Source organism: Lontra canadensis, unplaced genomic scaffold (assembly GCF_010015895.1).
Source record: "Lontra canadensis isolate GAN:19392208 unplaced genomic scaffold, GSC_riverotter_1.0 scaffold53, whole genome shotgun sequence".
NCBI lineage: Eukaryota > Metazoa > Chordata > Mammalia > Carnivora > Mustelidae > Lontra > Lontra canadensis.
In genome coordinates this window covers 1,872,450-1,896,228 of record NW_022631047.1, presented here as the reverse complement: position 1 = coordinate 1,896,228, position 23,779 = coordinate 1,872,450, and the positions used below count along the sequence as shown (strand labels likewise).

At 55.7% G+C, this 23,779-nt stretch overlaps 3 protein-coding genes across 3 annotated transcripts; 2 read left to right on the top strand and 1 right to left on the bottom strand.

Annotated features, from left to right (window-relative positions):
- The first annotated feature begins 24 nt into the window (after nt 1-24).
- Nucleotides 25-8,543, top strand: STAC3 (SH3 and cysteine rich domain 3). The gene is given in 14 exon segments (XM_032874556.1): nt 25-1,007; nt 1,380-1,581; nt 2,309-2,375; nt 2,655-2,816; nt 2,818-2,923; nt 3,571-3,668; nt 3,881-3,953; nt 4,834-4,931; nt 6,521-6,587; nt 6,772-6,821; nt 7,121-7,206; nt 7,382-7,433; nt 7,523-7,660; nt 8,104-8,543. Coding segments are annotated over 12 exon segments (1,095 nt in total). The 5' UTR covers nt 25-1,007; nt 1,380-1,581; nt 2,309; the 3' UTR covers nt 8,203-8,543.
- A 6,436-nt stretch (nt 8,544-14,979) lies between these two features.
- On the top strand, nt 14,980-16,600 carry NDUFA4L2 (NDUFA4 mitochondrial complex associated like 2). The gene is made up of 4 exons (XM_032874531.1): nt 14,980-15,106; nt 15,475-15,563; nt 16,342-16,402; nt 16,504-16,600. The coding sequence occupies exons 1-4, from the start codon at nt 15,050-15,052 to the stop codon at nt 16,558-16,560; spliced, it is 264 nt and encodes an 87-aa protein (XP_032730422.1). The 5' UTR covers nt 14,980-15,049; the 3' UTR covers nt 16,561-16,600.
- An 838-nt stretch (nt 16,601-17,438) lies between these two features.
- SHMT2 (serine hydroxymethyltransferase 2) lies at nt 17,439-22,375 on the bottom strand. Its single transcript, XM_032874530.1, has 12 exons — nt 22,304-22,375; nt 21,100-21,297; nt 20,519-20,598; nt 20,140-20,340; nt 19,786-19,867; nt 19,528-19,650; nt 19,261-19,400; nt 18,749-18,914; nt 18,459-18,558; nt 18,217-18,372; nt 18,028-18,135; nt 17,439-17,913 (listed from the first exon to the last, which is right to left on the bottom strand). The coding sequence occupies exons 1-12, from the start codon at nt 22,334-22,336 to the stop codon at nt 17,786-17,788; spliced, it is 1,515 nt and encodes a 504-aa protein (XP_032730421.1). The 5' UTR covers nt 22,337-22,375; the 3' UTR covers nt 17,439-17,785.
- Between the last annotated feature and the right edge of the window lie 1,404 nt (nt 22,376-23,779).

The window sequence follows — 23,779 nt, the reverse complement described above, 5'->3', positions numbered from 1 at the left end:
GTTTCTTAGGATAAAAGCTCCATCAATTGAACTTGCAGTGCCAAGATGCCGTATTATCCAGGCACGCTCAGCAGTCCCTGTCCTGTGCAACTGAAGAAAGGTGAAAAGCAGACATTCCCCACTCTGCATGGATCGAGCTTTTCCTCTCTCTGCCCTCTTGTTGCACAGCCTGTCAGACCGGAGCCATTAGGAGCCATCCAGCAACCCCTATTCAATCTCACCCACCCCTTAAGGAAAAAGAGCAGTGACAGAAATGACAAAGCACATTACCCTGGAAATCTCTTGGGTCTGGGTAGCAGTATCTCTAGCCAGGCTCCTCTGAGGCTTGTCTGACCCAACCTCCAACGTAATCCTTTACTTCTTACAGATACAAGGGATAAAGCAGCACTACATGACTACATCCAAATGGCTGTCCTCTGAGATGGGAGTATCTTCTCTTTCAGCCATGTCACAGCCCAGAGTAGAAGGCTGCATCCCTGCGAGATAAGAATGCCAGATACCTCACTGACCCATAAGTTAATATACCGGGGCATCAGATGAGGGAGACGGAGTCAGGGAATCAGAATGATTACAGAAGTGTGGGGCATAGCTGTCTTACCTCAAAAGTTTTCAGTCCTCACGGGGAAGCAGACATTACTTAGAGAAGAAAAAACCCCTCTGTGTGGTAACTGCCTTCCGTCCAATGGGAATGATACCATCTCTACCTAACCATCACTGCACTCCCCCAGAGCCTCTCAGAAATCCCAGCCTGGAGTTTTTTCAGTAGCTCTTAGATTTCTCTTCACCCTGAGGACAAGATTTTAGAATGGGGGATGGGAGGATGTTCCTGGGCACACTGGAGAGAATAAAGCAGTGCTATGCATGTTCTTCACTCCCTTTCAGGATGGCAGCAAGATACCCTTCCAGCTACCCATGGATAAGGATGCAATCTAGTCTGGCTGATAGGAAACCTCGGAGAATTGAAATTCTCCTTTCTTCACCAGTTCCTGGCCCTTTGCTTCCTAAAGGTTTGAAGTAGAGTTAGATCAGTGTTTGTGGGTATGAAAACACATGGCCACGGGAAGACAGTGGCTGAAAAATCAAAAGCTAGTTCCTAAAGTAGGTCCAGGGAAGGTAGAATTGGAGAGCTGTTTGGACCTTGGGGAACACTGTACAATTTGATCTATACCTTCTGTCATCCAAAATCACCTAAATGAGTATGCGGCATAAACACTGTCCCTTCTTGAATTTAGCCGGAACTGACCTGTACACCATAGATAAAAAACCAGGGCATAGCAGCTCTGGAGGATGGGAGGAGTTAGGGTCCAGCCCAGCCCAGACCTCCCCGTGTCCAATTTCTCTGTGTCAGCTGTGTCACTCAGCTGTCCACTTTCCTCCAGCCCTGTCATTTCAGCTCTGACACCAAGGCGAGAGACTGGGAGATCTACAAATAACGTCTGGGTAGCCGGTGTGAGTACAGAGGGTATTGGGGGGGCTTAGCCCCCAAGGAAGAGGACCAGTCCTCCCCCAGCACCACCATCAAGACCCCAGGGGCTCCCTCTTCCCTCCACAGACTGTGGACTGACTTAGGGAATCCCAAACGTAAGTTGCCTCTTCATCCTCTGTCCATTGCCAGAACTGCTCCCCGCAACTTCCCCAATCTGTAGCCTATTCAAGTGTCTTCAGTTTGGCCTGTGAGTAGTTAGGGTTTTAGGAGTGAAAGTATGACTCCAGGACAAGAGCGAGGATTGGAGGGTGGGGTGGGGGTGGGGTCAAGGGAATGGAGTAGTAAGGGAAGGAAAGGCTCATATTACTCTGAAAACTTAAAATAGCCGAGGACTGAAGCAGGCTGGGAACTAGGCCCTGGGCCCCTGAGACTCAAGAAAGGGGTAGGGGTGAACAAATGTCCCCAGCCCATCCCTCCAAGCATGCTTCTGGACACACACATTAAACCTCTTCAAGAAAGGGAATCTGGAAGGGTGTATGTCACCTCTCCCTTGCCCACAGATTCCCAGGAGAAACAAACTAGGCAAATCCCTAAACCATGCAGCTTTGAGCGCTGTATTGGGGCTGGAAACTCAGGTTGCTCCTCAGGGCGGGGAAGGTTTGGTATCAGTTTGAGGAACCAGTTGGGAAGTTCTTTAGTCTGTTGCACTTTTCTCTGGACCTCCATGGAATCTTTCTGTCCATAAGCCTGTGAAAGGATTTCTGTTTAACCGAATTTCTCCCAAAGTCCACTCAAGGACCACCCTGCAATGAGGGACAGGAATTAGGACAGGAAGAGTGCAGTCAGGGATTAGATTTAATAGTGGGGTCCAACATCTTGCAGGATGACAGAAAAGGAGGTGCTGGAGTCCCCTAAGCCCTCCTTGCCAGGAGAGACTCGGCAAAGTGGGGTGAGTCTGGGCCTGGGACCCCCGGGTGTGGGGAGCTGGGGAGCTGGGAAGCCACCACAGCCCTTGAAGAATGCTTGAATTGATCTCACTTGAATGTGACTCCTCCGTCATCAGAATGCTAGCCAGCACCTGCAGCCCCCAATACTCCTAATCCTGGGGGGTGCCCCTTGCCCACACTAGAAAAATGTTTAGTTAGCTTCAGCCTTTCCTGCTCTAGAGAGCATGACAGTTCTTTTAATTTTGGGTTTCCTCCCCTCCCTCATCCTCTTCCTCCCTCAGCTACAGCGGCTGAAGCAGTTATTCAGGAAGGAGTCTCCAGGAACAAAGGAAATGGAGCTTCCCCCAGAGCCCCAGGCCAATGGGGAGGCAGTGGGAGCTGGTGGGGGGCCCATCTACTACATCTATGAGGAAGAAGAGGAAGAAGAAGAGGAGGAGGAGGAGCCCCCCCCCAGAACCTCCTAAGCTTGTCAATGACAAGCCTCACAAATTCAAAGATCATTTCTTCAAGAAGCCCAAGTTCTGTGATGTCTGTGCCCGGATGATTGTGCGTGAGTCACGAAGGGAAGTGGAGAGAGCGTGATGTTGAAGGCAGGAGGTGGGGGAACAGGCTCAGGAGAGGAGCATTTGTATGGCAGACAGGCTGTGGCAAGAGGTGGCTTTAAGAAAACACTATCAGAGGGGCGCCTGGGGGCTCCGTGGGTTAAAGTTCTGCCTTCGGCTCAGGTCATGGTCTCAGGGTCTGGGAGAATCAAGTCCGGAGAGGGGCTTTCTACTCAGCAGGGAGTCTGCTTCTCACTCTCTCTCTCCCTCTGTGATCTCTAGCTCTCAGATAAATAAATAAAATCTTAAAAAGAAAACACTATTGAAGGGGCGCCTGGGGGGCTCAGTTGGTTAAGCATCCAACTCTTGATTTCAGCTCAGGTCTTGATCTCAGAGTCTTGAATCCGAGCCCCGTATGGGGCACCATGCTAAGCAGGGAGTCAGCTTGTCCTTCTCCCTCTGCTCCTCCCCCACTTGTGGGCACTCACTCTCTCTCAAATAAATAAATAATCTTAAAAAAATAAAAACAACACTATTAGAAACTGATAGTGCTGGGTCCTAGAAAGAAAAGAGACCTGAGAGCTAGAATAGCAGCACTGCTACAAAGGGAAGGGGAGATCAAGAACCTCACCCAAATGTTCTTCCCTCTCCCAAGTCAACAACAAATTTGGGCTTCGCTGTAAGAACTGCAAAACTAACATCCACGAGCACTGTCAGTCCTACGTGGAGATGCAGAGATGTTTCGGCAAGATCGTGAGTAGGCTCTGGGGAGTGAGGAAGTAGAAAGGAGAGAACGCATAGCCAAGCTCCCCTCTTCCAGTCCCTCCCAAGTCATCACATCCATTTCCCTGCTTTTTCCTTCTCAACCAATTTCTTACTCTAAGAAGGGATTGCACTCATGGGAGAGATGGGGTTCTGGGCCATACCTTGCTGTCTCTAATGCTTTCTCCCATCCCATCCTACAGCCCCCTGGTTTCCATCGGGCCTATAGCTCCCCACTCTACAGCAACCAGCAGTACGCTTGTGTCAAAGATCTCTGTAAGTGCTCCATGTGGGACCCGAGGGCAAGGGCAAGCTAGACATGGCTCCAGCACCACTTCTAGATTTGGAAACCAAATTCTGAAACAGAAAGATTCTGTTTCCCATGGTTTTCTCTCTACCTAATATTTTAGCCAACTTGAATACAGAGTCAATATTCCTGTTTTATAGCTGAGGGAGATAAGATTTAGTAAGGGCTCCACACAGCTAGCAAGAGACAGAGAGCCAAGACTGAAACTTTCATCTGCCTCGCTTCAAAATCTGGGCTCTTCATATGTAAAACTATTTCTAAGCAAGAACAAGGATTCTTGACTGTCCTCATCCTTGATACAGAGTAATACCAGTCTCAGGGCTAGACCAAGAGCTGTGGGCATCCTGGGAAGATTCATAATTCGGTACCCCTTACAAACAAATTCATTGACAATTTACTCAACATTTATTTGGAGGAGAGGCTGAACTTTATGAGGAGCATGGGTGGGAAAAAGAAGAACCCACTGGTGGCAGCCCCCAGCTTGCACATGCCACTCAATGGGACAAAAGCCAACAGTTAAAGGACCACTCTCCTTAGAAGGAGAATAGTGACTGTGAGCATTCCCCAACTCCCAAACAACTTAGTAGCACAGCTGTCTTTCCAACAAGTGCTCTGCCTAGAAGGAGTGCTGGTAAGTATTTTTCTCCATCACATGACATTTCCAGTGATGTTTTTAGAGCTCTTTATAGATTGATGACTTAGATATGCCCAGCTGACCCTACCCTAATTCTACACACACGTATCCATCTACTCCATCCCACCTCTCCCTTATTTAGAAGGTCTCTGTTTCCTCCAGGTCTTTCTCTGCTTCCACAGTAATGGCTTCTTTCTTCTTCCCATTCCCACTAGCTGCTGCCAATCACAATGATCCTGTGTTTGAAACCCTGCGCACTGGGGTGATCATGGCAAACAAGGAACGGAAGAAGGGACAGGCAGATAAGAAAAATGTGAGCACCATATTTTCCTCCTGAGGTCCCTCTGAGAGATTCCCTGGAGCAGCAGGTCCTCTCTCCTCTCTGGAAAGCTGACAGAAGCCAGGGATTCTCTTCCCCTAAAGTGGAACATAACCCAACAGACAATTTTTGCATATAATATCAGAGGGCCTCAGGTTGAGAACTCCTGCCATAGCATGTACTTTCTCCAGAAATTCCCTTCTGAAATTGTCAGATTAAGCACCATAATCCACTGAAGCCTAGGTCTCAGAACCCTGGCATTGCTGAAAAGAGGCAAGAGCCATACTTTTGGATTTGGGGAAGCAAACTTATCATGCCAAGTAATTAGAATTCTAGAGCCATGAAGGGACCATGAAGATCCATGAAGTGTCCATGAATACTATCTTGTCTGACTCACTTATCCTACAGACAAGGAAACTGAGGCACCAGACTAGCAGCCAAAAGTAACTTCATTTCCTTTTGTATTAGGGTTACTAGATTGGTAATGCCATAGACTTGCATTCAGTTTGGCAAAGAATTTGTTAGCATATCGTTACAGCTTTCTGGACAACCGGGAGGGACTGATGTGGATAACAGGTAGATGGAGCCCTAAAATTGGATGAATGACTGTGCCCGAAGGATTCAGGTCCTTTAGGGAGTGTCTAGCTAGACAGAGATTTATGATACCTTATAACATGATTTGGTCCTCGGTCCTCACCTATGGAGATTTTTCTCACTGATACAAATGAAAATATAAATGGTATTATCCCTGAAGTTTGTGGGAAACCTAGGAGGGAAAACCTATACACGAAATAGTGTATTTAAATATCTTACAGACTAGAAGAAAAGCCCAAAACCAGTCATTTGAAATTTTGTAAGGAAAAATGTATATGCCTGTTCTTGGATCAAAAAAATCAACTGCACAAAAACAGAACTAGGGATTGGCCTCAGAGTAGTTGATATGGAGGTTGGGTGCAAATTAGGGATTTCTGTAGAATGAACTATGATTTACAAGGCCCTAGCAGTGTGACTTGACTGCTTCCAGAAAGGCAAGCACACTCAGGTTCTATTCTCTTAAGGGAATTATAAAAACTGTGCTGCTCATTTTTTTTCTTACACACTAGAGTATTTTTAAGAACGGACATAGTGAAAATTCTGGAAACAGCATCATGGGGGAGGGGGTGATTTGAAGGGACTAATTAGGGAAGAAAAGACAGAAAGGACTTATCAGCTATCCTCAGATCTTCAAGGGGACTATGTTTGTTCTATATTGCTCCAGAGGCCAAATCAGGACCAATTACTAAAAGTTACAGGGAGACCGAATAGGTTTAATTTATGGAATTACCCTCAGATGGCATGGGCTTACTTTGTAAGGTTGTGAGCTCTTGTCATTAGCTACATTCAAGAACAATGTGGATGGTCCACCTACCAAGATGTTTTACAGGAAGCTCAGGCATTAGGCTGGTGGTTGAACTAGGTGTTTCCTCCAAGGGTTCTTCCAACCCTGAGATCCCATTATTCTGTAATTGGCTGGCCTGGCTGGAGAGTCAGGGCAAGCGTGGGTTCCCAAGAGAGCATCTTCCTAACTCTGGTACCCCCTCTAGCCTCTAGCAGCCATGATGGAAGAAGAGCCAGAGTCTGCCAGACCAGAGGAAGGCAAAACCCAGGATGGTGAGTGTTACCTACCTCCATCCCTAGAGATGGAGTAGGGTCAGGGGCTTGGCTGTGATACAGGATGGATGGCCAAAGGGCATGCCTGGTTTGGAGATCAAAGAGGCTCTGCAACAGAAGAGGGAAAGAATGAGGGGCTACCCTCCAGTAGCTAGAGACAACTTGTTGGTGTTTCCCATCCCAGGAAACCCTGAAGGGAATAAGAAGGCCGAAAAGAAGACACCTGATGACAAAGTGAGACTCCTTTTCCCTGCAGGGACCCCAGTCCTCTCCCCAACCCAGGTTTGACACCACTCATGGCCTTAGCAGAAGCTCATACTTACTCCGTGGGTCCCCATCACCCTTAACCTGCCTTCTCCACCACCTCACACACACGCATGCGTGCATGCATGCACGCAACAGAATCCTCATAGTTCAGGGACCTGGAAGAGAGTTGTAATGTAGTGTGTCTGGAGGATTCCCCTGCCCTGGACTCCTGCCCCTCAGTGTGGGACAGAGGAGCCCAGAGACTCATCACCTCCTTTCACCCCCAGCACAAGCAGCCTGGCTTCCAGCAGTCTCATTACTTTGTGGCTCTTTATCGGTTCAAAGCCCTGGAGAAGGACGATCTGGATTTCCCGTGAGAGGCCGTAGGACGGGGATGGGCATGCACCGGGAGTGGAGGGGGAGAGCCTAGCTTCCAATGGGAAAGGAAAGCGGGGGCACTCAGGTCTTGGAGCCTGTTGGGGCTGGACCCAGGCCAGATAGGTAAGTAAGCCCCCCACATCTCAGAGGCCTCTCTCTTCCTCTCGCAGGCCTGGAGAGAAGATCACAGTCATTGATGACTCCAATGAGGAGTGGTGGCGGGTAAGAGAAATGGCTGAGGCTAGGGTGGGACATCGCTTGACTTTAGAATCGGAGACTGAGAGACTGACTCGCCCTACCATCTCCTCTAGGGGAAAATAGGGGAGAAGGTTGGATTTTTCCCTCCAAACTTCATCATTCGGGTCCGGTCTGGAGAGCGTGTGCACCGCGTGACCAGATCCTTCGTGGGAAACCGCGAAATTGGGCAGATCACTCTCAAGAAGGACCAGGTAGGGGCTCCTGGGTGGCACAGTGGGTTCAGCAACCACCTCTAGCTTTCTGCTCAGGTCGTGATCTCAGGGTGGGAAGATTGAGCCCTGTGTGGACTCTGCTTAGGGTGGAATCACCTGAGATTCTTTCTCTCTCTCCCTCTGCCCCTCCTGCTCGTCCTCTTTCTCTAAAATAAATAAATAAAATATTTTAAAAATATAAAATAAATATAGATAGATGATAGGTAGGTAGGTAGGTAGGTAGGTAGGTAGAACTGACTAGGTAGCTCTGGTGCCCCAATCCAACCCCAGGCCCCAAGGTTCCTCGGCAAACCATACTCCTTGCAGATCTTAAGCCATTAACGGGGCTAGGATAGGTCTCCATAAATCCGGGCTCCCCTCCTCTCCTCTTCCACCTTTTCCCTGGATCACTCTCCTCCCTAAACCTTTAATCCTTCGTTCAGATCGTGGTCCAGAAAGGAGATGAAGCCGGCGGCTACGTCAAGGTCTACACCGGCCGCAAGGTGGGGCTGTTTCCCACCGACTTCCTGGAGGAGATTTAGGCGTGCCGGCTCCTGCGGACGGGATATACCCAGGCCCCATTCTGGGCAGGCCCAGTGGAGGTTGGGGAGGAAAGGGGAGAAAGCAACTATGCTGGATGGGGGAGGGGAGGGAAAGCCCGCCGGAGCTAGACGGGGCTTCGGGTTAGGGACTGGTTCCTGCCCCCCTCCCCCAGCCTCGGGCTTTGGATACCTGGCGGGCAGAGCCGCCTCACCTGCAGCTCCTCAGGCCCAGCCCTTGAGAGCTGGAAGAAGAAGAACGCGTCTCCACCAGGAGGCGCCCCGGGGGTGTGGGAGGAGAACAGTCGAACGCTGCGACTGTATTAAAGTTTTGAAAAAAGTTAGAAAAGTTTGTTCTTTAACTGGGGGCCGAGTCGAGGGCATAGGAAGCCGTGGAGAATCCTTCCCAGCTGTGTCAGCTCACTACTATCGGGTAACCGGACATCCACCTGGGCCGAGTCCGGTGGGAGATGGGGAGGCAGGTGCGTCCGCCAGGCGAGGCCTCTGTTGTCATTGAAGAAAGGGGAGCCTGACTGGAGTCACTGCCCCCCACCCCCCCCGCCGCGGCGGCTAGAAAGACCTGGCACCAGGGTATTTCCCCTAGCTCTTGGCGATTTAGCCGCGGGCAGACCCCTTGCGTTTCAGAACCTGGCTCAGTGCCGAGCTAGGCCGCCAGGGGGCGATGCAAGATCTCCGTTGGAGAGCGAGGGACGGGGCGGGAGAAGGCGGGGGGGGGGGGACGGAAGGAGAGAACCTGAGACACTGTGCCGGAGACCCTGGGCCTGGGAGGGGGTGGGGTGCGTGCCGTCTCCATGGCAACACTTCCTCAAGTCCTCTGGGAACCGAAAGAGCGAGGCCGGGGGGCCTAACCCCTCCCGCGCGGCCCCCGCCCCAGCCCTTTGCGACAGGTAACGAGTGAGAGGGCGCCGGGCAGACAGCAAACCGGCTCACGCGGAGACCCCCCTGCGGCGCGCCGTATGCAAATGTTATTGTTTGCATATGCAAATATGCAAATGCGCCGGCCCCGGTCAGGGTGGCAGGTGGCGGGGAGCGGGAAGGTGTGGGGAAGGGAGCTGAAGGATACGAGGAGTTTGGGGACCTGGGAGCGGACCAGTGAGAGGCAGCCTGGGGTGGTCCCTGGAGTAGGGCAGGCCGAGGGTCTGGAGCTTGATGGCGGATGGGGGAGGGTCAGCCTCGGCAGTCAGGAGATCCTCTTCTGCCCGTTGTCTGCCAGGCCTGAGGTTGGCACCGCCTAGCAAGGTTGGCAGCGGGAGCCCGGGCACCATCTGCTGCTGGCAGGGGGAGGGCAGAGGCTCAGCTGGGCTGGAGAAGAGAAGGGCCCGGGACGGACGCGCCCCTCTTCCTTCCAGAAGGCTGAGGTGTGGAGGGGGTAGGGAAGCACACAGAAGAACTCTATGCGGAACCGGGTTCGGTTTCCTGTTCCCTTTGCCCTTGACTGTCTTGCCGGACGCCTGGGGCCGGCGGCAGGGTCATAGAGGAAAACTCAGGCAGCCCCCCTGTAATCACGCTTCGGCTGGAATAGGAGCAGATCACAAGCAGCCCCCCTCCACCACCACACACAAATACAGCCTTTTGCCCCCATCCCTCCTCGGGATCCGCCTACCAAGAAAGGCGTGGTGGGGGTGGGGGGTCGGAGGCCCAGTGCGGGGATGCTAGGACTCCGGTCGCATCTCTTCATCAAGAGATCCGAGGGACTCAAAACTGAGATCCTCGAGAGGGCCCCCCCACAATGCAGAAGCAAAACCAATTTACTGGCTCATTGGGCGGTGATGCTGGTGTGGGGGTGCCGAGAAGCAGAGAGAGCTGCTGTTCTCCCCGCTCTACACTCGGGGGGGCACCCCCCTTCCCCGCCTCGCGGAGCCGGCAGCTGTCCCTAATTAGAGCGGCGGTTTAATTGGATTTATCAGCAGTTAATAGGAAATTAAGCAAAGGGCCCGAGAGAGGGAGGGCGGGAGGAGCAGGGAGGCCGGCTGCGCGGAGCTCGGAGGACGGGGGCTTGGGGTGCTAGGGGTGAGGACACCGGCCCAGTATCGCGATTGAGCCCCATGATCAACGCCCTCCCCCCAACACTTGCCCGCTGGTTGAGCCCAGGCCTGCCACTGGAGAGCAGGACTCATGAAGGAGGCAGGAGCGACAGCGACCCTGTGTGAGCCCCCAACGCCCCTCACTCCCACAAACGCCGCCTAGGTGATGGATGATGTTGCCACAGGCAGCAAAGGTCATAAGTCTGGGCCAAGGAATGGACTGAATTGAAAACAGACTGGAGGAGGGGCCAGGTTACTCTGGTCCAGGACACAATCCACACCCTACCCCTCTGCAGTGCCCACTCCGCTCTTAGCAAAGAACGTACCCCCTTACAAGTGGGGAGATTGGGTAGCACGCGGGAATGACGGGAAATACAGAGTGATCGTCCCTTCCACATCTGCCTCCCAGCTGTGTGGGTAATCCTGGCAGTCCCTATGCAGCCACCAATGTCCCTCGGTGGCTCCCTAACCCTCCCCAAGTGCTGGGGCTGGGACCAGCTGGCTTGGCTGCTGTCTGAGAGGCCCTAGGTCTGTACCACCCACCCTGGGCGCCAAGGAAGGAAGCTAGCAGGCTGTCAAGCAGGGTAGCAGGGTCCACAGCCCCAGGCACCTCCTGTCACTACTACCTCATTATGTGGGTAGGCTAATAGGCCTGCTTCTAGGACCCCAGCAACCTCTGCCACACTCTACCACGGGAGGGCACAGACAGCAGTTCCTGCGTGGGTGTGAACCTCTGAATGTGTAGGGGTTGGTGGGGGTCCCTCTGTGTCCCTGGAGATTATGGGTGTCTGTGCCGCTGGTGTGTGTGCTTGTGCCCCAAGTGTGTGAGGTGTGTATATCAGCACAAGATGTGAGTGTAAGTTGGTATGTGTGACCCTGGTGTGTGTCTGTGCCCTTAAGTATGTATTGGTCGGACTTGTCCACATTCTCTATCCCCCCCAACCTCTATAATTTTTGTCTGGCTTAGTCCCTGAGTGTCTAGGTGTGCATACGTGCTTTGGCGTGTCTATGTGTGCGATCTTCACACTTGGGTGTGCCCCGAGTGTGGGCATTTCCGCGTGTCTCTGCCTGCAGGACTGCCTATGTATCAGGAAGAGCCACCCCTGTGAGTGTGTGTTGCTCTGGCGTCTCTGCCTGCAGGTGTATGTATCTCCGTGACAGTGCGGAGGCGTGTGCCTGGGTGTGAGCCGCGCGACAGCGTGTATTCGAATGACAGTGTGACGCACACGCGCACTCGTGTGTGTGTGTGTGTGTGTGTGTGTGCGTGCGCGCGCGGGAGCGCCTGGGTGAGTCTCCCGCACCCGCCCCTTCCTCTCCCCATTTCTATTCCTCTCTCCTCTCCGGGAGGGCTTGGCTCCGCCGTCCGCATCATCTCCATCCATTATTGAAGAAACAGTCGCGTCCGCTCCAATCACATCAACAACCCCCGCCCCCCTCCGTTCCGTTCGCCCCACAGCCCCTCTGGGTGCTGGGAAGGGGGGAGCCGCGGCGCAGCAGGGGCGCCGGGCAGGAGCGGGCTCATGAACCCGGTGCCCCGAGCCGGGCGAGGCACCGGGACTCCGGGGTCCCCGGCGGAGAGTGCTTTGCATAAACAGATGGCTCGGGCGTCTTTGTCTCGCTCGTTCGCTCGCCGCGCGGCTCCCAGCTCCACGGCTGTCTGGCTGATGCAATCATGATCATCTCTCAGAGCCTCGGGACCCGGCGCCCTTAATAGCTGCAGAGGGGGTCAGGGGCTCCGGGGCTCCTGAGCAGATGCTGGGCACCATGTCTTCCCTCCCGGGCGCCCCCTCCCTGCCCCACAGCTGCAGGGGGAAGACGGAGTCCACACCGAGGTGACGGGCATGTGGAGGTGACCGGGAAGTAGACCCCGGGCAGTGCCTTGAGGTGTCTCCAGGCTGTCTCGTTGGACTGCTGCAGCCCCCCAGGGGCAGCAAGCTGGAGAATAGGAATAGAATGGCGGATGGGAGGGGGGGAGAAAGAGATAAAGACAGAGACAGGCATTTGTAAAGAGAGACACAGAGGGTAGAGAGATGTAGACGGAAGGAGAGATAAACATAGAGAGACACAGAACCAGATACAGAGGGACAAAGCCTGGTAGAGCTGCAGAGGGAGAGACAGACAGACACAACCAGAATGATAAGGAACAGAGAGACACAGACATACACAGAGACACAGAGAGACAGAGGTAGACAGAAAGGGCTGGAAGAAGAAAGAAGCAGAAAGAAGGGCAGCCAGAGACTGGGGCAGTCAGGGGCAGAGGGCAGTGGGCAGTCTTAGGGCAGAGACCCAGCCCCGGGCGTCTGGAGCCCACCAGCCCCGAGAGAGGAACCCGCCTGAACCTCTGGTTCCTCCCACAGCTGGCGAGGTGGGAGATCCCTCGTGCCCTCTCCTTTCTAGCCCCCCCCCCGCCCCACCTCAAACCAGAAGAGGGGAAGCTGCGGGACCCAGTGCCTTGGCGGTGGGAGTGGCAGGAGAGGCAGGCGGGACTTGGACCGACGCTACAGGCACAGACTTAACCTGCCCCAAACTGTGGGGCGCAGAGCCTGCAGGACCCGACAGGGGGCGCCCGAGGCATCTCCCCTAAGAGCTTGGGAACATCTTAACTTCCAGGGGGCGCCCGCGCCCACAACCCCAGCCGCCAGCTCGCTCCGCCCAGTCCAGCTGCTTTTGACGAGCGGCGCCAGCGCGAGGATTAGTGTCGTGGTGAGATTTGGCGTTTGGAATCTGGTCCCCACGGGACGCCGCACGCCCCAGGCCACCCCTAATCCGCAGCAAATGAATTCTGCCGTCCCTCACGCGGCTTGGTCGGGTGGCCTTAGTCTTTCTGATGGGAGAGTGCGCGAGGGTGGGGAGAGATGGGATCCGGAACTCACGGAGGTCTGCGTCCCAGCTCAGCCCCAGAGATCACGATCCAGAGATGGGTGGGGACTTAGAAGTAGGATCTCAGGCAAGGGATCAGAGACTGGCACCAGAAATAGGTGCAGGGTCAAGGCCCCCCGGAGAGGCCAGAACAGAAGCAATAACGTAATAAGGCGCTTGGAAAGTGGGGGCGGAGGCCCGAGGCAGGAGGAACAACCGCGGCTCTAGGAAAGGAGCGGGGCGGAAAGTTCGGAACGCGCCAGTCCTTGGTCACCAGAAGTCACAAGAAATAGTACAAGAGCCCGGGCGAGGGCCCGAGAAGCCAAGGGGCGCGGCACGGGGGCCAGACGTCCCTGTCTGCGTCCTGGCGCCCCAGCTGTGCCATGCAGAACCAGATGTGCAGCCCAGATGTGCAGCCCCTGGAGCTCGAGCTCTGGGATTGATTGCTAGTCCCGGAGACTGGAGGGCTGGGGGACATGAGTGACAGAACATTCCACTCCCCGGCGGGTCCTGGAGGTGCGGGTGTTCAGGGAGGACCCGGCTCTGCGCTCCAGGTTCTGACATCCTGTCAGTCCCCCCTTCTCCGCCCCCCCCCCCGCCACCCCGACACACATCGCAGCGAGTCTCTGTCTCTTTGTTCTCGCCGTGTCTCTGACACTTTATCTCATTATCCGCCGGAGGGAGGCGGAAAGCCTGGGACCCCGCAGCCTAATTACAGCCGCGTTTGTCAGCGCAGGGGCGGGGGAGGTATCAGCGCCAGGAAAGGGAGGGGGCCCCCAGAAGGGTAGCTTCCTTCCCTGTACGGCCCCCACCACCACCATCACCGCGCAAGCCCAGTGGTGGGTGCACCACCACCGGGCTCTGGGCTGGAGAGGTGGATTTGCCCGTGGGGTGGGAGGGAGGAGGATGGGAGGGTGAAGTTAGCATGGCAGCGGGGAGAGGTGGTTAGGACTAGGCTCCTGGGTGCCTAGGCCCCCAACTACCCAAAGACGATGGCAGTGAGCTTTCCCACCCTAGCAGCACAGCAGACACCTAAATTGGCTGCAGAAAGGAAGGCAATTGCTCTGAACATGTATCTCTGTATGTGTTGTTCTCTTTCCTCCTTCACCATCTTTTCTGTCTTTCCTTGGCTATTTTCCTTACCCCATTCTCTTCCTCTCCATCACAGTCAGAAACAGCCTCCTTAGGGGGCTCCAACTTTATCTGGAGGGGACTGGACGTAGGCAGAGCAAGCAAGTCTATCAAAGCCTCAAACTTCGACAACTGACTTAACTCTATCCTGAACCAGGTTTAAAATACACCCGGCTCCCCTGACCTCTAAACTATTCCAAGCCAACCACAACACGACTTGGAGCACTACCCAGGACTAGAGGAGCTGGGGCTGCTTTAGTGCTGTGGGTCTCTCTGTCCCTCTCCTCCTCCCACTACACTGTGTAGGGAGACAGAACTGGGGCCTTATCTGTGAGCTCTAGAGCTGTCCAGGAAGTGCTTCCGATGCCATCACTGGTCCCCAGGACCCTCCAGGTCTCACCCGTGAACACTACCCCTGCACTTGGCTTGCAAGTCTCTCTGTCCGACTGCCTGTCCCATGGTGAGTTCCTCCTTCCACCTCTGGATCCTCCCTCAATCAGTCTCTTGCTCAAAGCCTGTGTTGCCTCTCTCTGAAACCAGTTCAAAGCCCCAGGTGTGATGGTGTCCCCCAGACCAGGGTGCGGCCATTGGGAGGAGTGCCGGATCAGAAAGCCCTCTGCTTCCTGACACTTCTCGGGCTCTGAACTGGGAACTGCGGGAGGAAGAGATGAGTGGGGGTGGGGTTAGTCTACTGAAGCGGGCCCGCTGGGCCGGGCTGGGCTGGGCTGGGCTGACCCCTCCCCAGTCGGGGGCGGGACCCCAGGAAGAGCGAGGGAGCAGAACCGCTGGGGAGCATCAGACGGTGGAGAGGCGCTATGGCGGGAACGAATCCCGGGGCCCGCTTCTACCGGCAGATCAAGAGACATCCCGCGGTGAGTTCGGTCCCCAGAGCCGCTGTACTAACTCCTAACTCTCTCGCTTCCCTGGCGGCCCCTAAATCCCCAGTACCCTTGCCCCTTGCCCAGTCCCCCAGTGCTGCTGGTCGTTCTCCAGCGTGCCCTCAGTCTATCTCTGCAATATGCCCCGTGTCTCTTGAATCCACCTGGGACCCACTCGCTGTGGGACGAGGGAGGCGAAGGCTGGAGATGTGGTGTGGGAGATTCCAGGTCCTCTCTCCCAGACAGGAGGGAGTGCCAGACCCGGGCTGGGGTGGGGGCGGGGGCGGATGCTGGCAGAGAAGATTGTAAAGGGACTGCGGGGAGGGGGCTGACCCCTAAAATGCCCTCCGTCTTCCCCGCAGCTCATCCCGATGATCGGCTTCATTGGCCTGGGAATGGGCAGCGCCGCGCTGTACCTCCTGAGACTCGCCCTGCGCAGCCCGGACGTCTGGTAAAGGCCGGGTCTGGGACGCAAGCAGGGGGCCTGGGTGAAGCAAGGGTAGGGCAGGAACGCTAGGGCCTCTCAGGAACGGTGCCAGTGGGTGGTCTCATCAGGGATCCCCAGGCGGCGCATCTGCTTGTGCGCCGCGCGGCAACTCCAGGCTGGAGCCTGCTCCTGCCCCCAGGCGGCCCCGGCCTGCCCTCGCATCCGTCCGGACGACCACTCGCTCCTGGGGCCCCAGACTCGACCCGCTTCGGGCTGCGGAACCCGCACCGCTCCCGGCCCGGTTGTCATGGCGACGTGCTCAGCCGGCGGGCAGCCTTTGGGTACTTCCACCTCCCCACCTGAGTGCTGGGGCTGTGGCCGGGTGAACTGCTGGGGGAGCCTTTGGGGCTAGAGGGGAGCGGAGAGTCCCAGCCCCACCGAGGTCGGTGGGGGTGGGCCATAGGGGCTCTCCAGCCAGCGCCATGAGCACCTCAGGGGTAGAATTGCAGGCGCATCACGAAACCCCAGCCCCTCAGGTTCTCATTCCCAACGCTCTGCTCTGGGGGGTGAACCTAGAGCGGCAAGGAACAGGTGGGAGGCCCTGGGCTGAGTTGTCAGTCTCTCACCTGGCCCGAGCCTTCCTGTTTCACTTGTCACTACCCCTGTCAGTCTCTGGGAAGTAGCCCCCTCCCCCCCAGGATAGGACGGGGGTGTTGGGGGTGGGGCAGAGACTCTGTCACTTTAGGCTCCTGGGTCCTAGCTTTCAGAGAGGAAACCCTCACCTTCCCCTCCTTCTCTGTAGCTGGGACAGAAAGAACAACCCAGAGCCCTGGAACCGCCTGAGCCCCAATGACCAATACAAGGTACCTCCTCCATCTGTTCCTCTTGGTCCCAGGACCACCCTCCCTACCCCCAGGCCACGAAGGGATGTCTGGGGCACTCAGTGCCCCTTTCCCTCCTATAGTTTCTTGCAGTTTCCACTGACTATAAGAAGCTGAAGAAGGACCGGCCAGACTTCTAAGTTGGCTGGGGTGCCTGTGAGAAGTAAACCACCATCAGCCAGCCAACTCATTTCTTCCACTCTCTGCCCCCTGCCCCCAGGGCACCACTCTAGCCACCCTGTCCAGCTGCTGCTTACACAGGCTTGGTTCCCACAGGAGGGGAGACGGCTCGCCACCCCCTTCCCTTGCTCCCTCAGCGGAAGCGCTTCTGACCCTCCGCTGGAGACTCTGACCCTCTGCTGGAGTCCCACGCGGGGGGAGGAGTTAGGAGGGCGGGCCATGTGTTGACCCAAAAAGCTCCAACCAGCCCCTCTGCCCCCCTACCCGTGCCTTGCAGGGTGTGGCTCAGGCTACGTGTTGATCGTGGCCAACGTGAGCCAAGAGCAAGCGAGGGCCTCTCGGTGCCAAGTGACGTGGCGGGCCCCACGTTAGCCCAGGCTCTGGGCGCCAGTGCAGGGGCGGTGCTGCTCTGGCTCGGCTGGGCTCGTCCCCTGCCGCCCAGCCTGCCCTGGATGAGGCACCTTCGCCTGGGGAAGCGCAGCGAAAGCTCCTCCCCATGCCTAAGCCCACTGCTTCCCCAGCCAACAGGCATCCCCTCCCCGCAGCCTTGCACCTGGGCCTCCCCCTGCCATCCTGCCCCTCCCTTGCTCCCCTCAGTCTCCTGGGATCAAACAGAAGCAGCCGTGGGCAAAATACAATTTCATTTAACAAATTGAATTTGCTGCGCCTGCTAATCACGTCTGGTGTCGGCTCTGATCAGAGACAGAAAAAGGAGGCTGCAGTGGGGGGTGGGGGGGACGGTCCTTGTGGTGGTGGGAGGGAAGGGAGGAACACGTGGAGGGAGACAAGTCACCACCGGCCCAAGGGACCCCCCTCCCACAGTAAAAGGACAGATCAAGGCAGGTTAGCATTTTATTAGATAAAAACAGAAAGATGGGTGCCTACCCACCCTTTCCTCTGGCTCACAAGGGCAACTGGCCTCTCTTCAAGTAAAAGCAAGGAGTCTGTAACACTGAGATAATGGGAGAGCTCAGGGCAAAAAGCCCCAGGCCTCCTCCTTCTAAGTTTAGTTGCAAAAAGAAATCTTCTCAGCTACAAAGTTCAGAGTATAGCTGGGTCTTTCCCTAAATAAGAGCCCTTCCCTCCTCCAGCAAAAAATGGAAAGATAGTCGTGCTCCTCTCCATTGGTCCCAGTAGGCAGGACAATAAACTGCAGTCTGTGGGCACCTCATTTCCTAAGGGCCCTCAGCGCTCATCAAAACCAGGCATGGGGAAGGCCCTGGCAAACTGCTCCACTCGTTGCCTGAGGTCAGCCAGCCGATGACTTGTTTCTGGGTCCTTGAGCAGGAAGGATTTGAAATCCTGGAGTTTGGCTAGAGGGGGGATAAGGAAAAAATCGGTCAGAACTCCAGAGAAAGCCAGTTCGAACAGCCAGCGGGAGGGACGGATAGCAAAAGGCTGGCTCGGCCAGGGTCGTGCCCACTCACCAGTCTTGCCCTTCACCTCCAAGCCAATGCTGACACCTTCATCTATGAAGTCCACAACTCTCCGAAAGTCATCCTCGCGGAACTGTCGAGAGGTCAAGGCTGGGGCCCCTGGGAGAGACAGAGAAGAGGGTTAGCACGGTGCAAGCCCACCTGGTAGCCATCCTTCCTCCCTCAAAGCCCAGGTCTCACCGAGCCGCAGGCCCCCAGGTGTGATGGCACTTCGGTCTCCAGGACAGGTGTTCTTGTTGGCTGTGATGGAGACCAGTTCCAGCACCCGCTCAGCCCGAGCTCCATCCAGGCCCTTGGGCCGCAGATCCACGAGCACCAGGTGGTTGTCGGTGCCACCTGAGGGGAGGGACGGTCGGCAGGGGGAGGTGAGTTCTAGGCCTCTGTCTGAGGATGCAGAGGCTCTCACCCACCCGCTGGCTCACCAGACACGAGCGAGTAGCCTCGCTCTAGCAGGGCATCAGCCATGGCCCGAGCATTCTTCAGGACCTGCAGGGCATACTCCCGGAACATGGGGGTGCAGGCCTGCAGGATAAGACAGGAACAGCTGGAACCCCAAGCCCCACCCCTCTGCCCTGCCCCCTTCAGCACAGTTGTGACTCCATTCTCGACCCCACCTGGGCACTTCCCTGCTCTCAGCTCCGATTCCCTCAGCATGGAGCAGGGTCTAAGGCCCCAGGCCCAATGCCCTCCCCCCAAGAGTCAGCTCCCCAACCTGCTTTAGGGCCACAGCCACTGCAGCAATGGCATGGTTGTGGGGCCCTCCCTGCAGGGATGGGAACACAGCAAAGTTGATTCGGTCCTCAAATGTGTAAGGGATCTCCCGGCCAGTCTTGGGATCCACAGCCCGCGTCCCCTTCCGGTAGAAAATGAGTCCTGACCTATGTGGGAAGTGGGTGATCAGAATCGAAGCTGAGAAGAAAGGACAAGGGGTGGGGAAAGCAGAGGAAGCTGGCTGGCCTGGGCGCCCTGTGCTCTCAGAGTCTACCTCAGCTGAGCTGGTGTGCAGCTGAGCCCAGTGGTCAAGGAGAGCAGTCCTTCGGGCCCACTCCCAAATCCCCCAGCAGGGAACCGCCACTATGGGCAAGACAAGGAGAGTCATTACACACTGAGGAGTCTCTGGGGCTTTAGGTGGGAATGAACCTCTTTGGGATGCAGCCCAGCCATGCCCCGGGAAAAGGGCGTGAAGGCAGGGAAAGACGAGGCCTGACCTCAAGGAAGTCTGACCTGGCTCCTCGCAGGGTCTTGTGAGTGGTGGTGGTGACAACATCCGCATGCTCGAAAGGTGAGGGGATCACCTTGGCTGCCACCAGGCCACTGATGTGGGCCATGTCTGCCAGTAGGTGCGCCTTGACCTCATCACACACCTGGGCAGGTACAGAGACAAGCCTCAGCCTGGGGAGGGCCCACACAGGCCTCCCCTAGGTGGCCCCCCTTCCAGAAGCTCCCCACTGCCTCCCTGGGATGTGGCCAGCATTCCAGCCCTGCGCCAACCTCTCTCATTCGGGCGTAGTCGATGAGGCGTGCGTACGCACTGGTACCAGCTATGATGAGCCGCGGGCGGAAAAGTCGGGCCGTCAGTGCCAGCTGGTCATAGTCGATAAGGCCAGTTTTAGGCTGCATGGACAAACGAAAAGCTGAAGCCCTGAGAAGGAAGCAGGGCAGCTCACTCTTCTCCTTGACCCTGGAGGCTGCCCAGGACTCCCACCCCTCCCCAACCCCAGGAGAGGGCCACCAGGGCCCAGTACTCACATTTAGCTTATAGGGCATGGACTCAAAGAAAATGGATGTGGCTGAGACCCGCTTGACATCAGACATGTAGCCATGAGTGAGACTGGGAGCAGATGAGAGAGATCAGAGAGCTTCAGAGACAAGTAACTCCCAGGCTTCACCACACCCTGCCTGCCCAGCTCCAGAGGACCCTGTCCCTGGAACGCTGCTCCAAGCAGGCACGACCCTCCCTGCTCGGTCCACTCTGTGCTGAGCACTGGTGACGGGGGTCTTCTTGTCCTCATCCACTGACGTGCATGGCAGGACACATGGAAGATGTTCAGTAACTCTTTCCCTATGCTCACCAAAGCCAACACCCATCCCATCCATACTCACTGGCCCCCGTCGGGCAAGTCTAGCCCCATGATTCGGTCATGAGGCTGCAGAAGGGCTGTGTAGGCGGCCAGATTAGCCGGAGAGCCTGAGTACGGCTGGACATTGACTCCCCACTGCGCAGGATCCAGGTCAAAGGCCTCCAAGGCTCGGCGCTGACACAGCAGCTCGATTTCATCCACTACCTCTGCTCCTCCATAGTATCTGCCACAAGATGGGGATGTATCAGGGCACACAGAAAGGGTCCTGGTATCCCCTGCAACCAGCGGCAAAGGGCTGGGAAGGCCGCTCCTCTACACACACTGGGAGGGTACAGGCAGGTGTCCCCCACAGGGAGCACCATCCCTGAGGCTGCCTTCATCCCTCTGGCGCCAGCCCTCACCTCTTGCCAGGATAACCCTCCGAGTACTTGTTGCTGAGACAGGACCCCAAGGCCTCCAGCGCAGCTCGGCTGCAGAAGTTCTGGGGTGGGGGGGGATTGGGGGAGTTAATGTCAGAAGGTACTAAGCCCCTTTCCCTGGAGCCCCCCGCAGCCCTTCCCTGCTAGAGCCCCAGGCCGCAGGGAGGGAGCTGGGTTCTAGAGAAAGCTCTGTTTTTTCATTCAGCGTTCCTTGTCTGGCCTGAAGAAAGCATTCTGAGAAACCTGGCTGCTGGGATGGATGTCCCCTGCAAGGCCACCTGTCCACTCGAACCTGTACTTCCAGGTTCCTCTTCCCTCTTGGGAAGGGGAAGGGACCACACTAGATTGCAGGGGCCCTGGACAGTTCTGAAGGCTAATGTCCCCAACCCCTAATCCAGGCTGGCCCTGCCTTCTCTTCAGAGGACAGTAAGAAGAGGAGGAGATAAGGCCCAGCAGGAAGGCCTTGAATCTGAAAGGGAAATCTGGAGAAAGAGCAGTATGATGACCTATTACTTCCTGCGCCCATTGTGGCCCATGCCGTGGTCCCTCTCCCCAAGCCCCACCTCTGAGGCAATGAGCTCCAGGCCACGACACTGCCTGTCCTTCTCCCTCTGCAGCAGCTTCCACATCTCAGGGTCACTGTCTGACAGACTCTCCTGGCCTGTCCAGCCCCTGGCTGCTTCTCCAGTGTGGGTCTGGGCCACCTCACTGTGCTGGCACCGGACGGCCATCCTGACCAGCTGACCACATCTCTGCAGAGGCTAGGAGAGGAAAAACCAGAGTCAAAAAACAAAAAAACAAAAAACCCCACAATCATCCAAATAGTCTCCCAGCAACCCTCAGCCATGCTTATCAGGCTTTCCGGCTCGAAACCTAGCAGCCAGTGGTCCAGCAGCCTTTTCCAATTCTTGCCACCCACACCTCCGCCTTCAAATGCCAGTTCCAGAGCCAAGGTTGAGTTCAATGTCCAGGGGGTGGTTCTGATTTGGTCCATTTACTTCACCTCAGAATTTCCCTCCAGCTTGACCCATGAACCACTCTGCAAAGCCAGAGGGCAAAGTTTGTCCCCCAGAAGCCTATGCCTCTGGAACTCAGAGGCAGTCCACTAAGGTTCCAGAACCTCCCCAACCCACAGGAACAAAAAGGTCTTCTGCAGGACCTCCATGGCAGTCAGGGGGCTGGAGGCTGAGTTGGCAAGGATTTAGGCAATAGGCTGCAGAGGTAGTTTCCAGAGCAATAGAGGTGGCAGAGACCTTTAGCAGTCTCTGGGGGAAAGGTGGATGGGGGGAGCCTACTGGCAGGAAAGACAAAACCCACATCCTGCCCTCTGTGCCCTCCATTCTTCCATGTCCTTCCAGCCCACAGAGTCAAGGGACTCCTAATGTAAGTAGTGGGGCCGGGTTGCATCATCTGCAAGGCTGGAAGCTGGCAGGAAAAGACTGGGCTCGCCGGTCCAGTCCAGGAACCCGCTTATTCACCAGGGTCCACGGGGCATCTGGTGCGGTTCTCTCCCCTAATGCCACGTGAAATGGGTGATCGCAGGCCCTGGGGCGTCTGGTTGCCGGAATGGCGAGGGGCCCCAGATGCTCCGCGGGCACTGGGGTCGGAGGAGTTCTCAAGGATTCCCTAGTTGCAAGTCCGTTCCCCGAGGACCAAAACCACGTGCGTGGAAAACCCAGGAGAACCCCAGAGTTTGTGAATGGGAACTGGGGTAGGAGGGGAGCTCGCTTTCTATTGGTCACCCAGTATCCGAAGCCCCGTTCTTACCCGAGTCGCCCAGAGCAAAGAAAAGGGCAGCATCGCAACCCGAGGTCGCAGGAGGAGCAGCCACGAACTCCAGCGGGGGAAGGCAAAGGGTAGGAAGAAGACTGACCCGAGAGCGCGTGCGCGAGAACGGCCCGAGAAACCACTGGATTAAGGGGAAGGACCTACGCATGCGTGAGGCCGCCTCTTTATGGTCTGTTGGGAATTGTAGTTTTTTTGCCTCCTTCTTCCTCTTCAGTTCCCCGTCTGCAACCCACAGTCAGAGGCTCTTGCCTGAAAGAAAAGAGATCCAGTGCCGCACCACCTCCTCATTGTCCTCAAGCTTAGTGGGGGTATATCTCCGCCCCTTGTTCAAACAGCAGCCATTTATTGGGTGCCTCCTGAATACCTAGATTATTAGGCTCTTTGAAAATATAAAGATTCCTCTTTGAGGAATCTCTTTGAGTAGAGCCGCCGTGCCCTGGAAAGCTCCCTGGCTTGGAAGGGTGAGATCTGAGTTCAAGTTCCACCTTTGGGACAAACTAGCAAATTAGCCTCTCTGGCCCTCGTTTCCTCACTTGTAATCCAAAAACAACATGTAGTGAGGATTGAGTGAGGCTCTGTATGTAAACATGCTCCCCAGAGCTCTGGAATGGATCACCGTCCCCTCATCCTCTGGCTACTCCATGATTATCTCCTTCGCCTGCGACAACCTGAAGCTGAGTGAGGCGCCCCCTCCTGTTGTTACACTTGTTGAATCTTGCTATCTGTTGACCTCCTGCCGCTCCAGCAGTCAGTGAACTCTCTTTTATCCCTGGGGCTCTAGATCCTCGGAACCAGACAGGATCTTCCTTTCAGCCTGACTTCGTCTGGACTCATCCTTTGGGAGAGGGAATCACTGACCCCTCTAGAAGTAGGTCCCCAAACCTCGGGATCAGAATTGGCTGGGAAATGTAATATAAATATATGAGTGGGAGACTTCTCTTCCCTGGTTCTAATTCAATGGATCTTAACGAGCAGACATTTGCCCACTCATGGTGACAGTAAAACCTCTCCTCAGTGATTCTAATAAGCAGTGATTTTGAGAACCATAGTCTTACTTAACAAAATGACACATTCATTCATTCACTCATTCACTCATTCAACAGACATGTTGCACTCCTACTCTGTGCCAGACATGGCCTAGCCTTGGAGATACAAGAAGAGATCACTGACTGCTGGGACATCAAGAGGTGAACAGGTAACAAAATGCAACAAGTGCAGTGATGGGCAGGGGCAACTCAGCTCCCAGAGGTCCAGATGTCCCAGGGGGAGGGCGGGGAGGAGGAGAAGAGGATGGCTGCAGAGGAGGCAGTTTGTGAGTCAGAGGAAGAGGAGAAGGACAGTCCGTCACAGAACATGTTGACATGCAAAGTCTCATTTAATCTCCAGGACATGCTATTTTATTATTGCCTTACGAGTGAGGAAACTGAGACCCAGATGGGCTAACTTGCTTATTCT